The sequence below is a fragment of the Mastacembelus armatus genome, chromosome 5 (assembly GCF_900324485.2).
Source record: "Mastacembelus armatus chromosome 5, fMasArm1.2, whole genome shotgun sequence".
Taxonomy (NCBI): Eukaryota; Metazoa; Chordata; class Actinopteri; order Synbranchiformes; family Mastacembelidae; genus Mastacembelus; species Mastacembelus armatus.
In genome coordinates this window covers 21,135,598-21,155,193 of record NC_046637.1, presented here as the reverse complement: position 1 = coordinate 21,155,193, position 19,596 = coordinate 21,135,598, and the positions used below count along the sequence as shown (strand labels likewise).

At 42.5% G+C, this 19,596-nt stretch overlaps 1 protein-coding gene across 12 annotated transcripts; it reads right to left on the bottom strand.

Annotated features, from left to right (window-relative positions):
* Positions 1-89: 89 nt before the first annotated feature.
* On the bottom strand, positions 90-19,473 carry LOC113130211 (death-inducer obliterator 1-like). Of its 12 annotated transcripts, none has more exons than XM_026306623.1 (18): positions 19,333-19,473; positions 17,702-17,796; positions 16,799-16,917; positions 15,481-16,564; positions 14,818-15,226; positions 13,933-14,280; positions 11,778-11,994; positions 10,857-10,928; positions 8,367-8,913; positions 8,107-8,266; positions 7,857-7,973; positions 7,560-7,721; positions 7,108-7,264; positions 6,507-7,023; positions 6,166-6,313; positions 5,967-6,056; positions 5,670-5,865; positions 90-4,377 (listed from the first exon to the last, which is right to left on the bottom strand). In XM_026306623.1, the coding sequence occupies exons 3-18, from the start codon at positions 16,878-16,880 to the stop codon at positions 671-673; spliced, it is 8,013 nt and encodes a 2,670-aa protein (XP_026162408.1). In that variant the 5' UTR covers positions 16,881-16,917; positions 17,702-17,796; positions 19,333-19,473; the 3' UTR covers positions 90-670. The 12 variants fall into 12 exon arrangements, with proteins under 12 accessions (XP_026162408.1, XP_026162412.1, XP_026162411.1 ...); XM_026306627.1 differs by having other exon boundaries at positions 7,608-7,721; XM_026306626.1 differs by having other exon boundaries at positions 13,933-14,277.
* Positions 19,474-19,596: the final 123 nt, after the last annotated feature.

Sequence of the window (19,596 nt, the reverse complement as noted above, 5' to 3'; positions counted from 1 at the left end):
AAAGAGACCTCAAACTACTGTGAAACCATTTCTTAGTTCATTGTAACCTACAGAAAAAAAAGTGTATATAAGAGCAAGATAAACACAAATGTCATCAAACAGTTTTAATTAGTTGAGCTGAAAACAAACTCAGGACATTTCATTAACAAAACAATGATGGGGGGTATACTGTAGATAGTTGGAGGCTTTTAAATCAAAGCTGCTGGACATACAAGCACACAATTGTGTGTCAACAGTGTTACCTTTCACATTATCTATCTGAGATATATGGCTTTTATTTTCTCTACTTAGAAAAGTATGATTAAAAACATCAGTATATACACAGATACATTCATATTTACAAATGGTGTGTTACTTTGTTACATTATTGTTTTTTTAAAACAATGCTATGACAGGAGAAGGGTACATGTAATAGAACACAGTGGCCTACTTAATACACATTGTACACAAGCAACTTAGATGGCCTTCAGGTTTTTTGTTTTTCCAAAGGTGATAAGCTCTGAAACCTTTAAGTGACAAGGAATACAAATATTGCCAAATGTTTTCTCTAGTAGGAACACAGCTCAAAAATTAACAAAATACTGCTCATCCACATTTATAGTTAGGATTCCAACTGCCAGAAGATTTAAGAGTCTCTCAGAGGCATAATACAGTGTCCATGAAACGGAGACTAGGACGTGCTTCTGTCTTTTTCTGCAGTTCTATCACTCTCCTTGGGTGTGTCATGTTTACTGTCCTTTTTCTCTTCTCTCTTTTCTCGGCTTTTACTTCTGTCCCGACGATCTCTGTCTTTGTCCCGGTCTCTTTCCCTGTCCCTGTCCTTCTCCCTGTCCTTCTCCCTGTCCCTGTCCCTTTCCTTCTCTCTGTCCCTGTCCCTTTCCTTCTCTTTATCCCTGTCCTTCTCTCTATCCCTGTCCTTCTCTCTGTCCCTGTCCTTCTCTCTATCCCTGTCCCTGTCCTTCTCTCTATCCTTCTCCCTGTCCCTCTCCCTATCTCTGTCTCTGTCCCTGTCTCTGTCTCTCTCCCTCTCCCTGTCTCTGTCCCTCTCCTTCTCCTTCTCCTTCTCCCTTTCCCTCTCCCTCTCCTTGTCCCTGCCCCGGTCTTTCCCACGGTCACGTTCTCTGCTTCTGGATCTGTCCCGTCTCCTGTCTCGTTCGCGGTCGGGTCGGTCACGGTTCCTTGCTCTGTCACGGTCATAGTCCCTCCTATCCGAATCTCTTTCCCTGCCTCTGTCTTTTTCCCTGTCTCTCTCCCGGTCTCTCCTCTTGTCTGTCTCTTGATCCTTATGTCGGTCGCTTTCGGTGTCCCTGTGCCTCTCACCCTCCCTCCCTTTGCTGCGCTCTCTTTCCCTGCTACGTTCTCTATCCCGTTCCCTTTCTCTGCCTCTGTCCCACTCTCGCTCTCGGCTCCAGTGCTTCCCCTGCCCTCTTTCCCATGATGGCCTGGTGGGGTTGGGAACTTCCCGTTCTCTTTCTCTCCTGCGATCCTCGGACAACTCCCTCTGTTTCTCCTCAGAAGGTTGCAGGGAACCAGGAGCAGAATCTCTGTGCAATCCTTCAAAGCGACTGAAGCGATCTCCGCTGCGAGCTTCTGAGTCCTCTCGGGTGGTGCTACTTCTCCTCCTAATTTCAGGAGAGCGGCGCCGCCAGAGGTCATCCCTGAGCAGGTCTGGGCTGAGGCCTCCCATGCGACTTGGAGGACCCATCGGAGCCTCTGGAGGAGTTGGCAGCAGGGGCCCACTGTGGCGAACAGGTCTAGCCTCATCTGAGTGCCTATCAAAACGGTACCGCTCTGATCCCGCAAAAGGCTGAGATGGGTGGGGTCTGCTGTCCTGAGATGGAAGACCTCGGGGCTCATCAAAAGATCCTCGATGTGGTGGTGAGGACTGTGGTCTGGAGCTCCCATACTGATTATGTGGACTGAAGTGCTGCCCACTTGCCTCGACACTGGAAGGTGGGCCTCTCCTGTCCTCGTACTGGTTAGGTGGAGGTCCCCTGTATACTGGACCTGGTGAGGGACCTTGATTGTCTTTAAAAATATGAACAGAGTTTGGATTCTGATCCATATTTAGCTTGAAAGAATTAGGAGTGTCTTTGTTATACTGCTCCACATGGCCTCGAGGTTGATCTACTATTAGTGGTTGGGCCACATGGTCACCGTACTGAGATGGTGGGGGACCCCTAGGTCCTGGGAAGTGGGATGGAGGAGGAAGCCTGTTATCAAAGTGACCAGGAGGTGGCCCTGTGAAAGATGGAGGAGGACCTCTGTTTGCAGGGAAATTAAAAGGTGGTGGAGGACCAGTGAATCGTGGTGGAGGTAAGCTGTTCGGACCATTAAAAGCAGGAGGGGGTGGAAGGCCTGGAGGGGGGACCTGTTGTCCTATATGCTGTGGGGGAATTGAGGGATCAAACATTTGAGGAGGAGGGCCTCTCTGGGCCATCGGAGAAAACGGTAGCGGTGGAGGTGGTGGTCCTCTGGGCGGTATAATATTCTGAGGAGGTGGTCCAGGAAGATGATGCTGCTGCTGCGGCTGCTGTTGCGAGCCTGGCCATTGGTTCTGATAGGGAGGGTAAGCAGCTGGAGGTGGGCCATATTGCTGACTGCTGTCACCTTGCATGGGGGGAGGACCACGTACAGGGGGAGGAACATGAATAGGTGGAGGGGGTCCCTGTGTAGGGGGTGGCCCTGACAATGGAGGAAGACCTTGCACAGGTGGTGGCATAGACATTGGCGGAGGCCTCATAATCAGATTTTGTTCCTGCATTGGATGGGGCGGGGGGAAGTTAGACGGTGGGGGAATGTCAGCTGGAGGTCTGTAGTTGCTCTCAAAACCTGGTGCCGACATGTGATGTTGCATGTGATGGGGAGTGTCAACCATTGTTGTGCTCTGAGTGAGTACTGGGATTGTGGAAGTTATTGTGGAGGTGTTTTCAGATTCATAATAGCTTGTAGTTGGTGCATCTCTGCTATTCTCTTCATACTCTGAATCTTCACCAGCTTTTAAAATACTGGCAGCATTTGGCCAGATACTATATTTGTCCATCTCGGTTTCCATCTTGATAGGCTCAGCTTCCTCAGTTTTCACTTCTTTCTGATCCATGTAGCTGACCTCCATATCAGGTTCTACCTCCTCTCCTAATAAAGGAATTGACACCTCAGCCTTGTCATACTCCATGAAAGGTAGCTCATCGCTTTTTGCCTCTTCTTGAGGCAGTGATGCCTCTGGGGCTTGTGAGATGTCTGGGAGTTCCGCTACATTAGGCAGCTGTGTTTCCTGAACCACAGACTGTGCAGGAGGGGTAGAATCTGCAAACAGATCAGAAGGCTCCTCTTTCTCCTTGGAGTCATCAGTCAGGTTCTTGCTGGCCACAGCCTGGCGAGGATCTCTGCTCTGTCTGGGATCTCTCTTCTGGTTGATTAAGGGAGCAACTGATGAAGACTTCACTAGTTCTTCAACCTTTTTGCCAAGCTGCAGTAGCTGACTACTGGCCAAAAGGGATTTGGTAGGCTGATTTAAGAGTGTGTCTGCAATTGTCAGTGTGGCACCAGGTGTCCCTGTTGTTGAAATATGCTGTTCTCCCTGCTTAAGGCCCTCTTGTATCTTTTCTGGATCAGTAACACATTCTGTTGTAGTCTTGGCTTGACCTGGTACAGAAGTTTTGACCTCTTCAAAGATGGAGTCATCCTCTGGGTCATATGCCACATCATCAGCTTCACTCACCTCAGGTTGCTCGGCAACCTCAGGTTTGCTTACTACCTCAACAGGCTTCTTAGGCGCACTGTAGCCCCTGCTGGGGTCATACTCTTCTTCTGGGTCATATGGTCGGTCATCTTCATCCTCCTCCACCGGTTTCTCTTTCGAAATCTGTGCAAACTGCTGCACAATGGGGTCTAGCATCGTAGTGGACGGGATGGAGAGTTCCCCACCCTGATCAGGTGGGGAGTTAGAAGCTTCAGAGTCATGCTTTTTCTTACCAAAAAGTGTTTTAAGGATGGTCTGAAGAGGAGTGGCAGCTGCTGCAGAGGAAGCAACAGAGCTAGTTGAAGATGGGGAGTCCTTGCCAGTGGTAGTGGTTGTGGCTGGAGCTCGGACAGTGGACAAAAATGTAAGGACTGAGGAGGCTGTCACAGTGCTACTTGAAGTCTCAGATGAGCTGGACGGGGGTGATCCTGGAGGAGTTGTGCTAAAAGGGATTTCCAGACTCTGCCGTGAGCTTCTTTCTGCTCTGACTGAAGGAGATGGCTTTGGAAGGCCAGTGTCATCAGCAACAATCTTGGATCTTTTCTCCTCAGGTTCTAATGGAGCACCAGCCCGTTTTCTGTCTTTCTGGCAGATCAGCAGCCCCAAGAGGAGGTTGGGACGAGCTGGTTCGAGCCCTACAAGATTGACAACAAGAATTTTAGAGAACAACAAAAAACAAAGACATGCAATTTCACAGAATAGACCCATTCTTTGTTCATACAACTGCTAAAACAAGTAGCAACTGAGGCGTGAGTATAGCTGACACCAGATGAAATGAGAACTTTCAAACATGTTCCACAATACATACAGTAAGAACAGGTAACAAATAAATCTTTTATACCATACAATAAGAGAGTAATACAATAAGTTTCCTTGTCTATATTTTTGAGAATCTATACAGATATAAAATATGCTGCCATTTATATAAAATAGAAAAGCACCAGCTGCAGATGTGCTATCTTTTGTACCTGTGGTGCTTGTGATTAAAGTGTTTCTAACAGATAAAACCACAACACTAACTAAAAGTAAAATCACTCCAAATCATCTACTGACTGCACCAATAAGTTGGCAAAACAAGACTCCAAGTAAGACTGCACCAGATGGTAAAATATAATATTGTTATGGCTGATCCAGAGTCAGATCCATAATGAGTTCCTATTCAAATTTGATTTGGGCTGGTGCCTGTTCACAGAAACATCTGACAAACAGAAGAAGTATAATTTAATTTTTCTGAAACCACTGAAGCAATTAAAGAGAAACATCGTATAATATTCTTTTCTGAGGCACACTAGTCAGTAGTTGGTGTACTCATGTTCGAGACACTGACATGGACAGCATTTTCTCTTACCACAGCTGTAATTGCCAGGTTGTACTGTTGTCAATGATGTGCAATCACGGGTTGTTTAGGTAAAGTATGGTTTCTCCAGTCAGGAAGATGTTGAAGAATATTATTGATACTATGGATTAATTCCAGCAGTGCAGCATGTTATCATATGAATAGCATAATGTAAAGTAACTGACAAGTTATCTCATAGAAGTTTATTGATTACACATATTTTGAGTTCTGTTTATATCGAGCCAAGTCTTAAGAAACAACAGGCTGAGACTGGACTCAAATGGCACCAACCTGCGATGCAAACTTCCTTTATTAGAAATGTTTGATACAGAGTCAGATACACAGGAGAGAACACAGTAACTATTACATGCACATATGTGTTTTCCAGGGGAGGCTCAACAAGGAATGTGAGTGCCCCCTACAGTACAAACCTATGAATGAAACAGCTCTCATTTCAACCTGAGTCCAACAACTCAGTATACTCACCACATGTATGAAGACAAAGAAACACAACAGAACAGGAAAACATTAAATACAAATACATACAGGTAAACACAATGGTATATTTGTGTATGCCTTTAAAATGCTTACCTGGCCCATCAAACGGTAAAAGTTTGGAGGGTAATGGGTCCTTCGAGCCCAGTGGGATGAGATAGAGGTCTTTGATGCGGCGGTTGTTGTTAGCCACCACACCGAATCGTTTCCTACTGCTAAAATAAGAGAAGAGAGACACATATGCCACCTCCTCTTCCTCTGTGGCTGGGTGGAAACGAATCAGACACAGCTCCTGTGACCACAGATTTAAAAGAGAGCAAAAGCCGCTATGTAAGTATTTCATGGTCTTTACAATTAAAATGATAAGCACTGCTAGCCGTCGTGCAAACAAACCTTGGAGAGCGAAGTTTTGAGCTTCCCGACATAATCCCACACTGTGCTTGGAGATATCCGTCCTCCAATATGAATGGTGTCGGGCAAATCCTGCACAACATTGACACAACTTTGAATATTTTTGCTATTATGCACACCCAAAATGTTTGCATTCATTTATGAATTAGAAATATTTCTTCTATAATTCATAATTACTAACCTCTTTCAGGTGCTCAAAGGATCCTGAGACCAGGTAGGCCTTGGTCACAAACTTAGCCACTGTTTGCATATTGATAAATCCTTTCCAAATCTTCTCTTGACCATGAAGGAAGATTGCAGTCTCACCCTCAAGAACTGGCTCTGATGTACTGTAAAACCAAAACCATCTTCCTATTAGAGAAATGTCTCAAGCCTCTACACAGTTGTATCATATACAAGGTTTTTCTTAAATATATCAATGATATTGCCTCATCATACTCTACTCTAGCAACGCCTGCAACATCATGTTTTAAGTGGAATATAGCATATAAAACATATTTCCAATACACAAATATTAAGCACCTTGCTTTAGCTGACTTGGAGACAGCCACAGTAGCTGGTGGAGCTGGGGGCATTGGGAGTGGCACCTTAGCTCCAACCTCCACTGGAGCACTAGCAGGAGTTGAGAGTGGTTCCGCTGCGCTGTTGGTGGGCTTTTCTGGACCAGTATAGGTGACATTCACACCGGAACTGTGCCTGGCCATGCGTGGGTCTCTTCGAGTGATGCTCACAGAGGAAACAGTGGGGGCAACCGGTGCGGGGGCCTGGGCTGGAGGTGCCAGCATGCTGACGTCCTCTTGGTAAAGCTGCGGCTGTGATTCAGAAACAGCTAGCTCCATGTTGGACTGATACAATGGAGTGGTGGGGTTTTGATAAACTAAGGGGTCTTGGTGCGGGTAGGCCATGGGTACCTGTGGCTGGCCAATGGGAGAAGTATCCCCTGATCTTGATGCATGTAGCTCTTGTCTGGGTGGCTTACTGTCAGGCTTCTTGGTCAATTTGGCTTTCTTAGCTGCTGGCTCATCTTCTGTTTTCTGACCTAGAGGGCAAAATTAAAAAAAAATGTGATTAATTCACTAAATGGATTATTTACCCTGTAACTTCATGTCAGCCTCTCAATTACCTGTGCATATTTTACAGTTAAGGTCAAATAGGTGAGTCCTGTGTTCTGAAGTGGTGTCTTTGAGCATGCTACTGAATATGTCTGGCATGTTGCTGCCACTGTTCCCCTCAGCAGCAGAGGACTGAACTGAAGGAGTGGAGCCAGACTCATCTTGTTCCTGAGGACATAAAAATGGGTCTCAAGTCAAGTCTTAAATAAAGTAGAACAGATGATAATCTCTCACATAACACCTAGAACACCTGATTATTTTGATCCAAGTAGGTGTAGTGCCAAGCAGTGATTAAGTAAGACAAAGAATCAAAAAGAAGAAATTGTATTGAACAGGGAAGTTGGCAAGATAACTGATATCTTGTAATATCTTGGCTAATTCATTTACAATTTGTACACAAAGCACCTCATGCAAAGGTGAAAAAAGCATGAAAGATTGTGTAGAAGAGCATGCTACAACTTACTGCAGCAGAAGCCATGCGAGTAGAAGAAGTGGTGGCAGAGATACATACATCTGCATCAGATGTTGGCGGAGCATCCTCCATATCCATGCTTTGAGAGCCAGAGTCATGTCTGTTGCCTAATCTGGATGGTCCTGAATGGGTTCTTGTAACAGAAGACTGGGCCTGCAGTAGACAGCCAATGTGTTGCAATTTTATGCAGAGAATAGTAAAACTATTGTATCGTGGATGCCAAGTACAGAGCCCTTTAAACCTCTACCTGTTATTGACACAAAATTGATATATGTCAGTAACATTTACCTCAGAAGATTCAGGCTTCCTCCACTCAGATATCTCTTTAGAAAGCAACTCCTCAGCGCTTAGTCTCACCAGTCTAAAGGGACTAACCTCACCACCTATCACCCTGTAGAACAGTCCCTGAGACAAACACACAAGCAAACTCTTTTAGACTGCAGGCAACACTTTCAAATACACTAAACTCTGAGCAACAAAAAAAGTCAATTTGTATTTCAATGTAAACATATAGGCAAGCATCAATATGTTGACTCACTTTGTTTTTAGGATCCTTGAGGTTGAACATCAGTGACCTGTATTTGTTCTTGTACTTGCTGTCAGTGCTAAGGCAGAGGTTGAACATTTCCTTCTCAATTGCAACTGCCAGCCTTCCCACCTCACTCTCACTCATTTTCAGATCATCACTATCACTGACCCTGGTGGTAAAGAACACAAAATATAGTTTGTTTAGGCAAAGAAGCTTTTTATGTTAGAAATAATAAAGGTATTCTGAACTGGGCTGTATGGGACACTCACCGCTTATAGAGGATGTCTGTGAGTGAGCGGCGGATGTTCTGTCTCATTTGGTTATTGGGTGGAGGCGGCATAGGTGGCGCTGAAGCTGATGGATGTGAGGATCTGGAGGATGAGGAGTGGCTGGAGGGCGATGAAGAAACTGGAGTAGATGGGACTCTGGGGGACGAGGAGGACTGGCTGTGGGATGGGGAGTCCTTTTGCTGTGGCTGCTTCTTAGGAATGGTGAAGTTTGACTTGGTGACTCTCAGTGCTCCCGTCACATGGATTGGACCAGGAGGGAAGGGAGACAGGGCAGGTGGTGGACCTGGTTTCTTGGACTTTGTTGCAGTTTTAGTTGGAGGTACCACAGGTTTCTTGGACACCTTTGAGCTATTGGTATGAAGAGAAGACTTCTTGCCTTTTGGGGAAGACTTGGCTGCTTTAGTGGTCGAGGACTTCTTGTTTCCTTTGATTGGTGTTGCTGACACTGGGGAAGGTTTCTCGGGAGCTGGAGCCGGTTCCTTCTCTTTCTGTTCCTTCTCACTCTTCTTCTCTTCTTTGGGGGGAGCTGAAAGTCAAGAAAAAGAAATGTTCAGTTTTAAAAAGTTTGAAATGTTTTAAAATATGCCCTTATTTAAAGTAAGTGTGATATGTAGTGGAACAGAAGTTTACTAATACTGTACACATCATCCATTTGCATGTATAATTCAGAGAACACAAATCTATAACTGAAAAAGAGCCATGTTATTTTGTCATGACAGTAACCCAGTCCACTGTTGAAAGAATTCAAATCACACAAAGTAAAACAAGGATTAAATAATGAAGCTCTCTAATAACTAACCCTGAAATAACATTTAGATAATTGTGTGCACACACTTCAAAAAACACAAATCTAACAAATGGGCAGATAAATCGTCCCTCTTTATTTGTACCAGTGATTAGTCAATACATTGTTTCGGTAATGCAGGTGTATTTTAAAGGAATTCCTTCCAGACATCAACTGGTGACCTTGACCCTTAAGGAAAGTAAGTGACGACACCTCGACCCTCAGTAGTCAAATATCTATTCAGGGACAAAAACATACAATCGACAATTACTAAATATAAAGGACTATATATACCAGGTTCACACACTTGCAACATAAGATAAGCAACATCTTGGGCTAAACTGTTAATCTCACCTGTGCCACTGTCTATTAAGACAACACTGTCCATAACACCGCTTACACAGAACCTGAGTAAAACTCACACACTCAAACTCAGTGTAATATGAAATTGTTAAAATGATCTACTCCTACTAAAACTTTAAATCCATAAATGTGTTCATACCACAAATCCACCTTAAACAGTATCACCAGCTGATAGTTATGACCTCTAACCTTAAAGCAACTAGACCCCAGATGGCTTGATAATGGCTGTGATTTGGAAAAAAAAAAAAAAAAATGCAGGAAAGATGAACAACACATATAACCAAAGCCATCAACATTCATATAAAATGAGTATTAAAAACCAAGTTTACACCAAAACCACCGTCAGTGTACTTACTACAGGTCAAACCTTTCTTCAAACTCTTCTGCAGATATTGCTTTACTTATGACCAAGATATATCTTAATGCTGCCAGAGTTTAAATATTAACCTGATTTCAACACACGACTATGCACTGACTAAAATGTATAAAACACTATGAATAGAGCAGGAGTATTAAAACTCAAAGCAATCAAAAACTACCATTTTCTAATTGTTACACTAAGCAAGACAGCTGCAAAATCGAGGCTACTGAAAAGCAAGTCAATGATCCATATTTTTCATTACTCTCACAATCACTAATGTTGATCACCTAAACTGAATGTACAAAACAAGTAGACTATCCTATAAATGAGTATCCTTACAGCATAGCCATTAATGAAAAGATGGGTGAAACAGAAAATGTCCACATTTCATTTTTTTAAAAAAATGTTCCAATAAACATATATTAAATCTCATCAGATGAAAAATGTGTGTGAAAAACTTTAAAGTCTCCCGCTTCTGAATCTCTGCTCTTGGCCCTGGTCTTCAACTTCCATCTTCTTCTGCGGCTTTCCTGAACTTCACTGCAGTATCTCCAGGTGGCCTGGTCTGTCACAGTGCAGTGGACAGAGGTCAGCAGAGGCTTTTTTTCTGGCTGTTCACCATATGGGGCTCAAGTGTCATGGCTCCATAGTGTGTAATTAATCAGCTGTACATGCTTGTTTAAGCTGAACTGGTCAGGATATCCTACAGCAAGCCAACACTGCTCACATAATCAATCGAGGCATCCAAAAAACTGTTATATCACTTTTTATTTTAAAGCCAGTTTCCCACGAGAAGTGATGCATCATATTCAGTATGAATCAAAAACTTGGAAAAAAACTGTTACCCACAAAATTAAGGGTAAAAAATACAGTTGTGCTTAACAGCTCATATGATCAGCTCAATATGAGCTATATTTGCTTCATCAGTCCTCATTAATATGGGGGTCACTGAGACACCTACCTGCTACAAAAAGGGAGGGAGGGACCATGTTTGGGACCAATGGCTGAGGTGATGAACCCAGATGTGAAGAGACTTGTAGAGGCAAATAAAGCAGGTAATATGAAATTATGCTCCAAACAGTTACATTCATCAATTCCACACATTTGAAAAATCATAATCTTCTGCTAGAGTGTGAGATTATTGCTCTACTTTGCTCTTTACCACACTCCTTTATAGGCTTTGATCTACTGCCCTGCATTCTAGCACTGACATTTTCAAAAGGGGTAGTCCAGCCATTTAGTGTAGCACTTCCACAAAGCTGTAGGACTCAGAGATCTCACAGACAACATCAATGAAGCAGAGGGTGAGCCATCCTGGCTTTTAGTCCAAAGTGTGGGTCAAGGTCCAAAAAAAAAAAAAACCCAGATCCTACAATTCCCATAATGCACCATCAGCATCATTTGTTGTTAGATGCTGTTTGGTTAATGGCTACATCTGTCGAAGTACTGCCTCTACTAGGTAATGCTGTTAAGAAATCAAAGTTTCCAAGGCCAAACTGAGATAACCCAGACAGTCAGTTTTCTTGACTGCTCCAGAGCCACAGAGCATGACAACTATTTTCACAGGCTGAGTAGCATACCACTTTGACTAATAAAATGTGTGCCCTTTCCAAATAAATTTGTTTTGGATTATTAAATACTTACCAAAGCAAAAAAAAACAAAACAAATGGTACTTACCTTTTCTGCAGCTGCCAACACTTCATTGAGTAACAAAACCTTTACAGTGATTAAACTGACATATGCTCGCAAGGCATTAAAGTCACAGATGAGTTCATGTTCTCCCCCAAATGTATGGCTCATTTCTAAAAGATGTTAGCATGACAGGAACCACATTTATAATGGAAAAACAACAATGCCCAAGACCTTCAAAGAGATACATACACTTTTTGTTTAACACTGTTGGTGATATGGATGTAGTCTTTTCTGGTGTTACTGCAATGTAATTATGGTCGCTGGACCAGGACGCTGTGGCCGGTGGGGGTGGTTGTTCCTCAGCATGCTCATCTTCATCATCCTCATCTGGGTCAGGGCTGCAGTCTTCCTCACTATCTGACTCCTCTCGACTCTTCTGAATCTTCTTCCCACCAGCAGCGCTCCTCTGAGTGAACAAGAAGAAACACAAATTCAGGACCTTTAACACCACTCAGTGAGCACTGCATGATTACCATTACAGTGAAAACTGGCATGTTAGACAACAGCTATGTTGGCTTTTTAAATACTTTTTTTGTACACAGGATTCTCTTTGAAATTTGCCCAAAATCATTCACTTTCACACTGTTTGGTCTGCCCACTTTCTCTCTCTGTATGAAAAAGTCTCTCTAGGACTTTGATTAGGAGACTTTCATTTTTCTATTGTATCAGATAGCAGTTCAACTTCTGTAAACCTGTAAAAATTTACACTGTATTAAAATGGTCTCGACAGGTATATTTTATTCATGTGGTCTAGTGAGCTAAATTCTTCATTTCAGTCCTGTAGGACTGGGCATTATACATTACATTCAACATTGGCTTTCATCAAGTAGTAGTTCAAGTTTAACCCTATGAAGTTTCCCTGAACATGCATATCACTTCACTTGAAATTATTAAATTTGATAACATATTGTCTAGGCATACACCATTGTATTCTCACTACCAGTCACATCTAACAGCAACAAAGCACAGAAGACTGGAACTATTAACTGTTGTGGGGAAGCTTATGCGCTTTCATTGCTTCAGATGCAAAATTCTATTAATAGTAGGGTAACTAAAAGATACAGAACATAAGCCAAAAAAAAAAAAAAAAGTATCTACACAAAACATAAAACCTGGAAAAAAAAAAGAATACTGTAGAGTTATTTAAAAAAGGCCGTTATTTCCAAGTCTATTCCTCTCTGTAATGTTACAGGGCATCAGAAATGTAGCTGACCTAACAATAATATCAGCGTCTGTTCGATGAAGTAATAAAAGCCATGTTTATTTAGATATTTGTGTAGGTAAATAAAAACAGGCTTAACATCTGCAATCATTGGGGTGCACTAGAAACGACTTATTACTATTCTCTCCAATAATCACCACACCTTTACCATCAACAGTCCTATTGAGCTGCAAGAGACTACAGTATCACAGGTAATGAAATCTAAAGACAGCGACTCAAGGTGTCTTAACATATTGCTTCGCATGTTGAAATACTTGTCAGTTTAATGTGCGTGCAGTGCTTTTCTCCACATCATGAGCCAGTGGGAAGGATGACTCCACTGTTCCAGTTGCTGACTGGTCAACAGCTGACAGGTCATTTGCTGGTTTTGATTTCAACCCCAGAAATCTGAAATGAATGAGCTCCGGTGCTTGAGCGTGGGATCTGGTCCAATAAATGCGAGCCAGTTTTGTATTGCAAAAACAACCCACCAATTTGCTTACTGAGGCAGACACTTCAATCAAAATATTCTGACATCAGAAAGTAGCAGCAGCCAGTTACCATTTTTTAAATTACCTCAGGTTCTAAATAGTTTTTAGACTAACAAAGCTTTCAAAACCATTTTTTAAAAAAAGGCCAAGATATGACCTCTTGTGACATTTTTAAAATGTCAAAGAGCATCCACAGCAAGAAAAGGTGACACTGCGGATACATCATTTAAAATAAAATATTGGCTTTTCAAATCCAAATAGGACTGTAATAACATGGACCCATTTTATGTCTAAATGATGAATGCACAAGGGTGTGTGGTGTGTGTTTCTCTATAGACAGTGAGGCAAGCTGTTTAGGCATGTATAAATAAAAACCTGTTAATGATCTTAGCAAACAACAACACAAAGCATATTATGAGATTATTTCTCAAATGTTTTAAAGACATGGACTCAAATGTCTAATATCTGTTCAACTATGCTGCAGCTTGTTTGACAGTCATACATAATCTATAAAAATGTGCTTTCCATTACTATTACTGACATTAAAAATTACAGCTTTGTCAGCTACCCTGAACAACTTTTCTCACTAGGTCTAAGGCTTGACCTGCTGTAAGGACAGAGAATTGCCATCATTTCAGGTGGTCCGAGTTACCTTGGGTGTAGACTTGGTTTTCTGTGCCTTGGCCTTGTCCTTTTGCTTGGGCTCTTTAACATCAGTGATGGACTTCATGGCTGCAGCAGCATGTCTCAGGATACAGTCGTTTCCACAGTACACAGAGTCTGGCTGGGCATTATTATCGCAGCCAGGCCCAATACATTTTGGAAGGGACGACTCCTCAGCATTCTGCCCCATGTTCTCTGCTGGTATCTCCACTACTGCCGTTGTCTGCACCTCCACATTCGATGCCACTTTCTGATCTGTGTCTGCTAGTGCTTTTTGCTCTGCTGTGGGTGCCGCCTTCTGATCTGCTTTTGGTTCAGCTGGCTGCTGTGTTGCCTGCTTCAATTCAATCCACAATATAAAAAAAAAAAAAAAAAAACAGCTAATGTTGAGTAATATTTTAAATTTTGCTTTTGACATCACAGTTCTGTAATTCACAGTGAATACTCTGAGAAAGCAACACTGACTTGAACAAATGCATATAGCAGCAGTGGTAGCTTTATATGTTGCTTTCATTTGTCTACATAAAATATTTTATGAAATGTAAAAAACACAAGCTCTGGAGCTACTGGCCTCTACTTCTGTGGGTCTTAATATGCATTCTCTGAAACATGTACACCACCCAAGGGGACTCGAACACCTTCACAGTGGCAGTTATGGATTTAATCCATTTGACAGGCACTATGGGTAATTTGAATTACGTTATTTCAAACAGCTGCCATACAACAAAATATGCTTTTTTTTTTCCCTTCCTACTATGGCACTATAGTAAATTTGATTGACAGGACATCACGTGATGTGCACTATGAAGCACTGGACAACAAAACAACATGTAAATCAACACTTTAATGACTGAGATCATTCTTAAGGACCTACCGGCTGAAATATCTTTATCTTCTTTTTTCCAGTTGGATTAGTAGCTTTCTCTATTCTGCCTTTAATGCCCAGGTCCTCTGCCGCTTTCTCTTCAGTTCCACTATACGCAGATGACGGAGGTGCTGCCACTAATGCACTTGAGTCTCCTCCACTGGTGTTAGATTTCTCAACTGTTGCAGTGGAGGTCACAGCAGAGGTCAGAAGAACAGCATCAATTTTGGCCTTCCCAAACTCAGTACTTGTAGAGAGGACAGACGTGGCAGGTCTGACCACCTGGTTTTTCTTTGCTGTGCAGTTGGGGCAGATATAGTCCTCCCCATTTCTCTCCATCAGACGCCCACGGGCCTCAGTGATGCCCACGCAGTCTCCATGGAACCACTCCTCACAGCGATCACAGCAGATCATGAACCTAGTAAGTACAAGACATTTGTACTCCTACTGTTCCAAAGTGTAACACTCAGAATAATCTTAAAAAAAGATTATCTCCTAATTTCAGTCTAACTGAAATTGACAAAACAAATTGGAAACCATACAATGGCTTCAGCTATGAAAAAGGACTATTGCAAAACAAAGTTTAGTGCAAAATTAAGCAGGATATCTTATACTTTAAGCAGACATTGCAATAATTATAAATAACCACCTAACAAGACCACAATATGATACCTTTTGTTGTGTTTCTGGCGACAGATGCAGTAAAGTGCATTAGGGTCATATCCGCCATCATCAGACTCGCTAGATGATGAAGACGAAGACGTCGAAGAGACATTCTCATCATCATCGTCGTCATCGTCATCGTCATCGTCATCGTCCTCTTGCTTCTGGGTCTTACGAGTCTTTCCAGCAGTCTGGGCCACTTTAGGTTTTGTTTCCCTCTTAACTGGAGTTACGCTCTTGTTGGCAGGAGTAGGGGATTTAGCAGCAGCAGTATTTTTATTGGCTGCCTTCTTTTTGTTGATGTAAGTTCTTACTGGTCCACGCTTTACTAGCATTGTTGCAGGCTTGTCCGCACTATCCTCATCACTCTCCTTGTCCACTTTGTCATTTGTATCTTCATGTTCGTCTTTCTCTTCAGTGACTGTTTTCTCACAGTCCAGCTCTGGCTGAGGCTGTGATTTACTGGAGTTCCCTCCATCCTCAGGATTGGGATAGCTTTTTTCATCTTTTTTCTTTTCATGGTTATCATACAACTCATCTTTCTTGGCAGCATCTCTGCTGTCTTCCTCATTCTCAGAGCTTCCGTCATCTTTGACTGTTGCTCCACCACCTCTGGTCTGTCTGCCACCTCGAGTTTTCCGCTGGGTCTGCTTCCTTGTGCCACTTCTTGTCCTCCTCTCTGGTGACTCCACCTTGTCTTCTACAGGTTTGGTGTCTGCGTTACCATCAAAACTAGCCTCTGAGGCAGTCTCTACATCAGTTGGTGTTTGGGAAGGAGGATCTCCACTTTCCAAAGTGGGAGGGGCACTCTTTCTTGACCCTCTTTTGGCAGTCAAAAGGAACTCCTCTAGCTTGTCAGTGCGCTTAGACTGCCTACCACTACGGCGTACAGGACAGCGGTTTTCAGGACTGTTAGTTGCTGCCTCCACAGGCATTTCTCTCTTTAAGACAGTGGACCGACGGAAACCCCAAGTCTTCTTTACTTCACTGCTGGTCTTGGCTGATTTATCTTGATCCTCTAGTGTCTCTTTGGCCACATTCTCGCTATCTGTTTGCAACTGTTCTTTCTGTTTGCTGTCCCCTTCTGCAACACCTGCAGACAGACATTTAAAAAAATGCTGTGGGCCAAATAATAAACACGGGAATAGTGGCAAACTACTGACTTGTGATAAAGCATACATATAAACCAAAGCTAACTTGAGAATGATTTATTTGCTTGGACATGACCTTTGCTAACCCTACAATTTAATTTAACAATTCCTGTAACCACAATTGTACCCAGTTTTATTATAACACCCCAACCCCTTACTAATGAAGGAGAAGGTACCTTGAGAGCAGCTATCCATAGGGTCCTGGCTCTGCTCTGGCTTAGGAGCTAGAGAGAGCTCAGGGCTCACATTCTCCTCCATAGATGATGGAGTCAATCACTACTTTCAAACTGAAAGTCTACAGTTAAGAGAAGAGCACAAGAGACCAACTATGAGTCACTCGTTTCAGTTCATATTATGAGAAATACTGAGGGCTGCCAGGTTTTTATTGGTTAACTAGGGCTGAGACTGCTACACAGCCTAAAACATGTAGATATACTTGTTGCTATTTTTGCAAGAAAATAATGTCACAAAATTAAAAGTAAAAGCTTCTTTTCACTATACACTAATACATTCTAAACTTAATTCAAAGGCAGCTCTGTTGAATGTATGCACTGACATCACTTTTTCACATAATACCACCATTGTGGGTGGGAAGATCAGCAATGATGAGAGGAATACAAAACATTTCTTTAAAATGTACAGCTAAAGTGTACATTGTCCGCCACACCCATACTCAATGGGCATTTGCAATGTGGCTTCCTGACAATTACTGCACATGCAGTATATACTGGAAGGTACAGAAATATCTGGGTCCATCAGTCCAATCAAAAAAACAGCAAGGACATTCTGGGTGTGTGAGGACAGATTTGTAAAACTAGTGTGAATCTAATACAAAAAAAATTATATCTTTGGGATTTTAAAATTGCACAGTCCCTAATAAGATGATGGCAATTTATATTGTTTCCCTGTAGCAAGGAAGCAACTTTTTTTTTTTTTTTAACATAAAAACACATGTTTTACTGTTGATATGCTGTGAACATGCATGATTCAAACATTAGGATTAAAACTAATAATCAATGATTAAGAGCAAGACAATGTCTATTTTAAGAGCACATAATGAAAATAGCCTGTGTCTGTACCTGCAGATCAATGATGATGGACAACAGAGTGCTTCTTCAAATAAAACAGACGCTTTGCAGCAGTACACATGAGTCTTGGTACAAGGTTAAATAATCTGCCAGTAAGAGGAAAACAAGTTAGGATCAAAGTGCACCATGCCTCACAGAAACACTGAGGATTAAGAGGGTAAAAATGGGTCAGCAAGTCATATTCACTATGTGGAAACTAAAAATTACACACTGCATGTTTGAACTTTCCAAGATCAACAAAAACACGCCAAACAAAAGAGAGCGCGAAATTAAGAATGATATGACCTGCTGCAATAACAACTTCACAGTGACTCAAATTTTCTGTAAATGAATGAAAACCGCAAATAAATGTGGGGTAACTGCATGCTGTGCAGAGCAAAGGAGCCAACTAATCGCAAATTGCTGACAATTCACAGAAAACTTAGTGATTACTTACTTAATGATCGATCACAATAATGTAAGTCTTATAATATCCTAACTGAATCTATATCATTTTCAATTGAGGTATTATTAAACCTGAACACAATAAAAAAAACAAAACAAAACAAACAAAAAAAAAACAATCCACCAGAGATTGAACGTAGGTGATTACGCACGATCTGTCTGGCAACGTGCTCGTGGTCACGACTCGGTGCCACGTGAACGGGTGGGGAAAGGTGGGAGGGGGTCGGGCGCAAGATTGAATTTAACAATAACACCAGAGCATGTTACACATTGAAACAACCTAATGTGAAACGTGCTGTGTGTAAATTCGTGGCTACGACACGTTACCAGCGATGCTGCGTTCGTAACGTTACGTGCTAAGGTCTATTGGTGCTCGCACACGGTAACGTTAGCTGCACGCGGCCTTGGTGCGCATGATATAACAACACGATTAACGTTAAGTGTGTAATCTGCTAACACACTCATACATCGTTATCGTGTGCAGCTTACTGTCAAACGTAACCTGTAACAATGTATGGAGACTCCAAACTAATGAGATACTCAGACGATAACAAACTGCGGTAACAGAGGAACGTTATCGGACAGAGCCAATAATGGCCGCAGAGCAACCTATCGTTACTGAACCAGCGTCTTCAATAACTATCTAGCTATCCTTAACAAGCAACAGCAAACTCTGTTTAATCACTGTGCGGACCAGACCTGGCATCTTATTGTGTACCGCAAGGAATATGCGTCTTTCAGCTGTTTCGACTCTTCTTTCCCGAGGTTTATCGTTTTGTCTTTGTGGGGAACTGCCCGTTACAAAACGTGCACTTGTAGCTAGCAATCCTGGCTAATGCCATTAGCAACTACGAGCACGCCCCGCAAGCTCAACCTGTAGCTAGCTGTTAGCATTTAAGTACCCCCAAGAAATAAAATCCACATACCATAAAAACCAAAACATGCGCGACCTGTCGCAATGTTGACCAGATAGCCTGTATGACTAGGCACATCTAGATAGTAGCTAGTAGTTTGGTAACGTTACGGCCACAACTACCGTCGTCAGGAGCATCATGCTCAACCTTGCATCGGATACTTGGAGCACCACAACCCTCGCAGAAGAACAAAAACACACGAACTCACCCCACAATAAATCAACGCGACACTACTACAAGTTTAGATTATTGTATTCTACCCACCTACGCACTAGTAATGCCGATGATATACCCTCGCTCTTTTTTCGGTCAGTCCTCCATTTTCCATTCCCGCTGGAGCTAACTGACTGCGGCAGATGGCCGACGTTTCACGGAATATGCTCAGTGTGTCTATAGCGCCCCTACTGGTCAGGAGGAGAACTGCGCCGTACAGCTGATAGTAAGACTCGGGATGCACCTCCAATATTCTGTTAGAAGCTAATTTTGGTCTAAATGTACTTGAATATGGTCATTATAGGCAACAGTGTT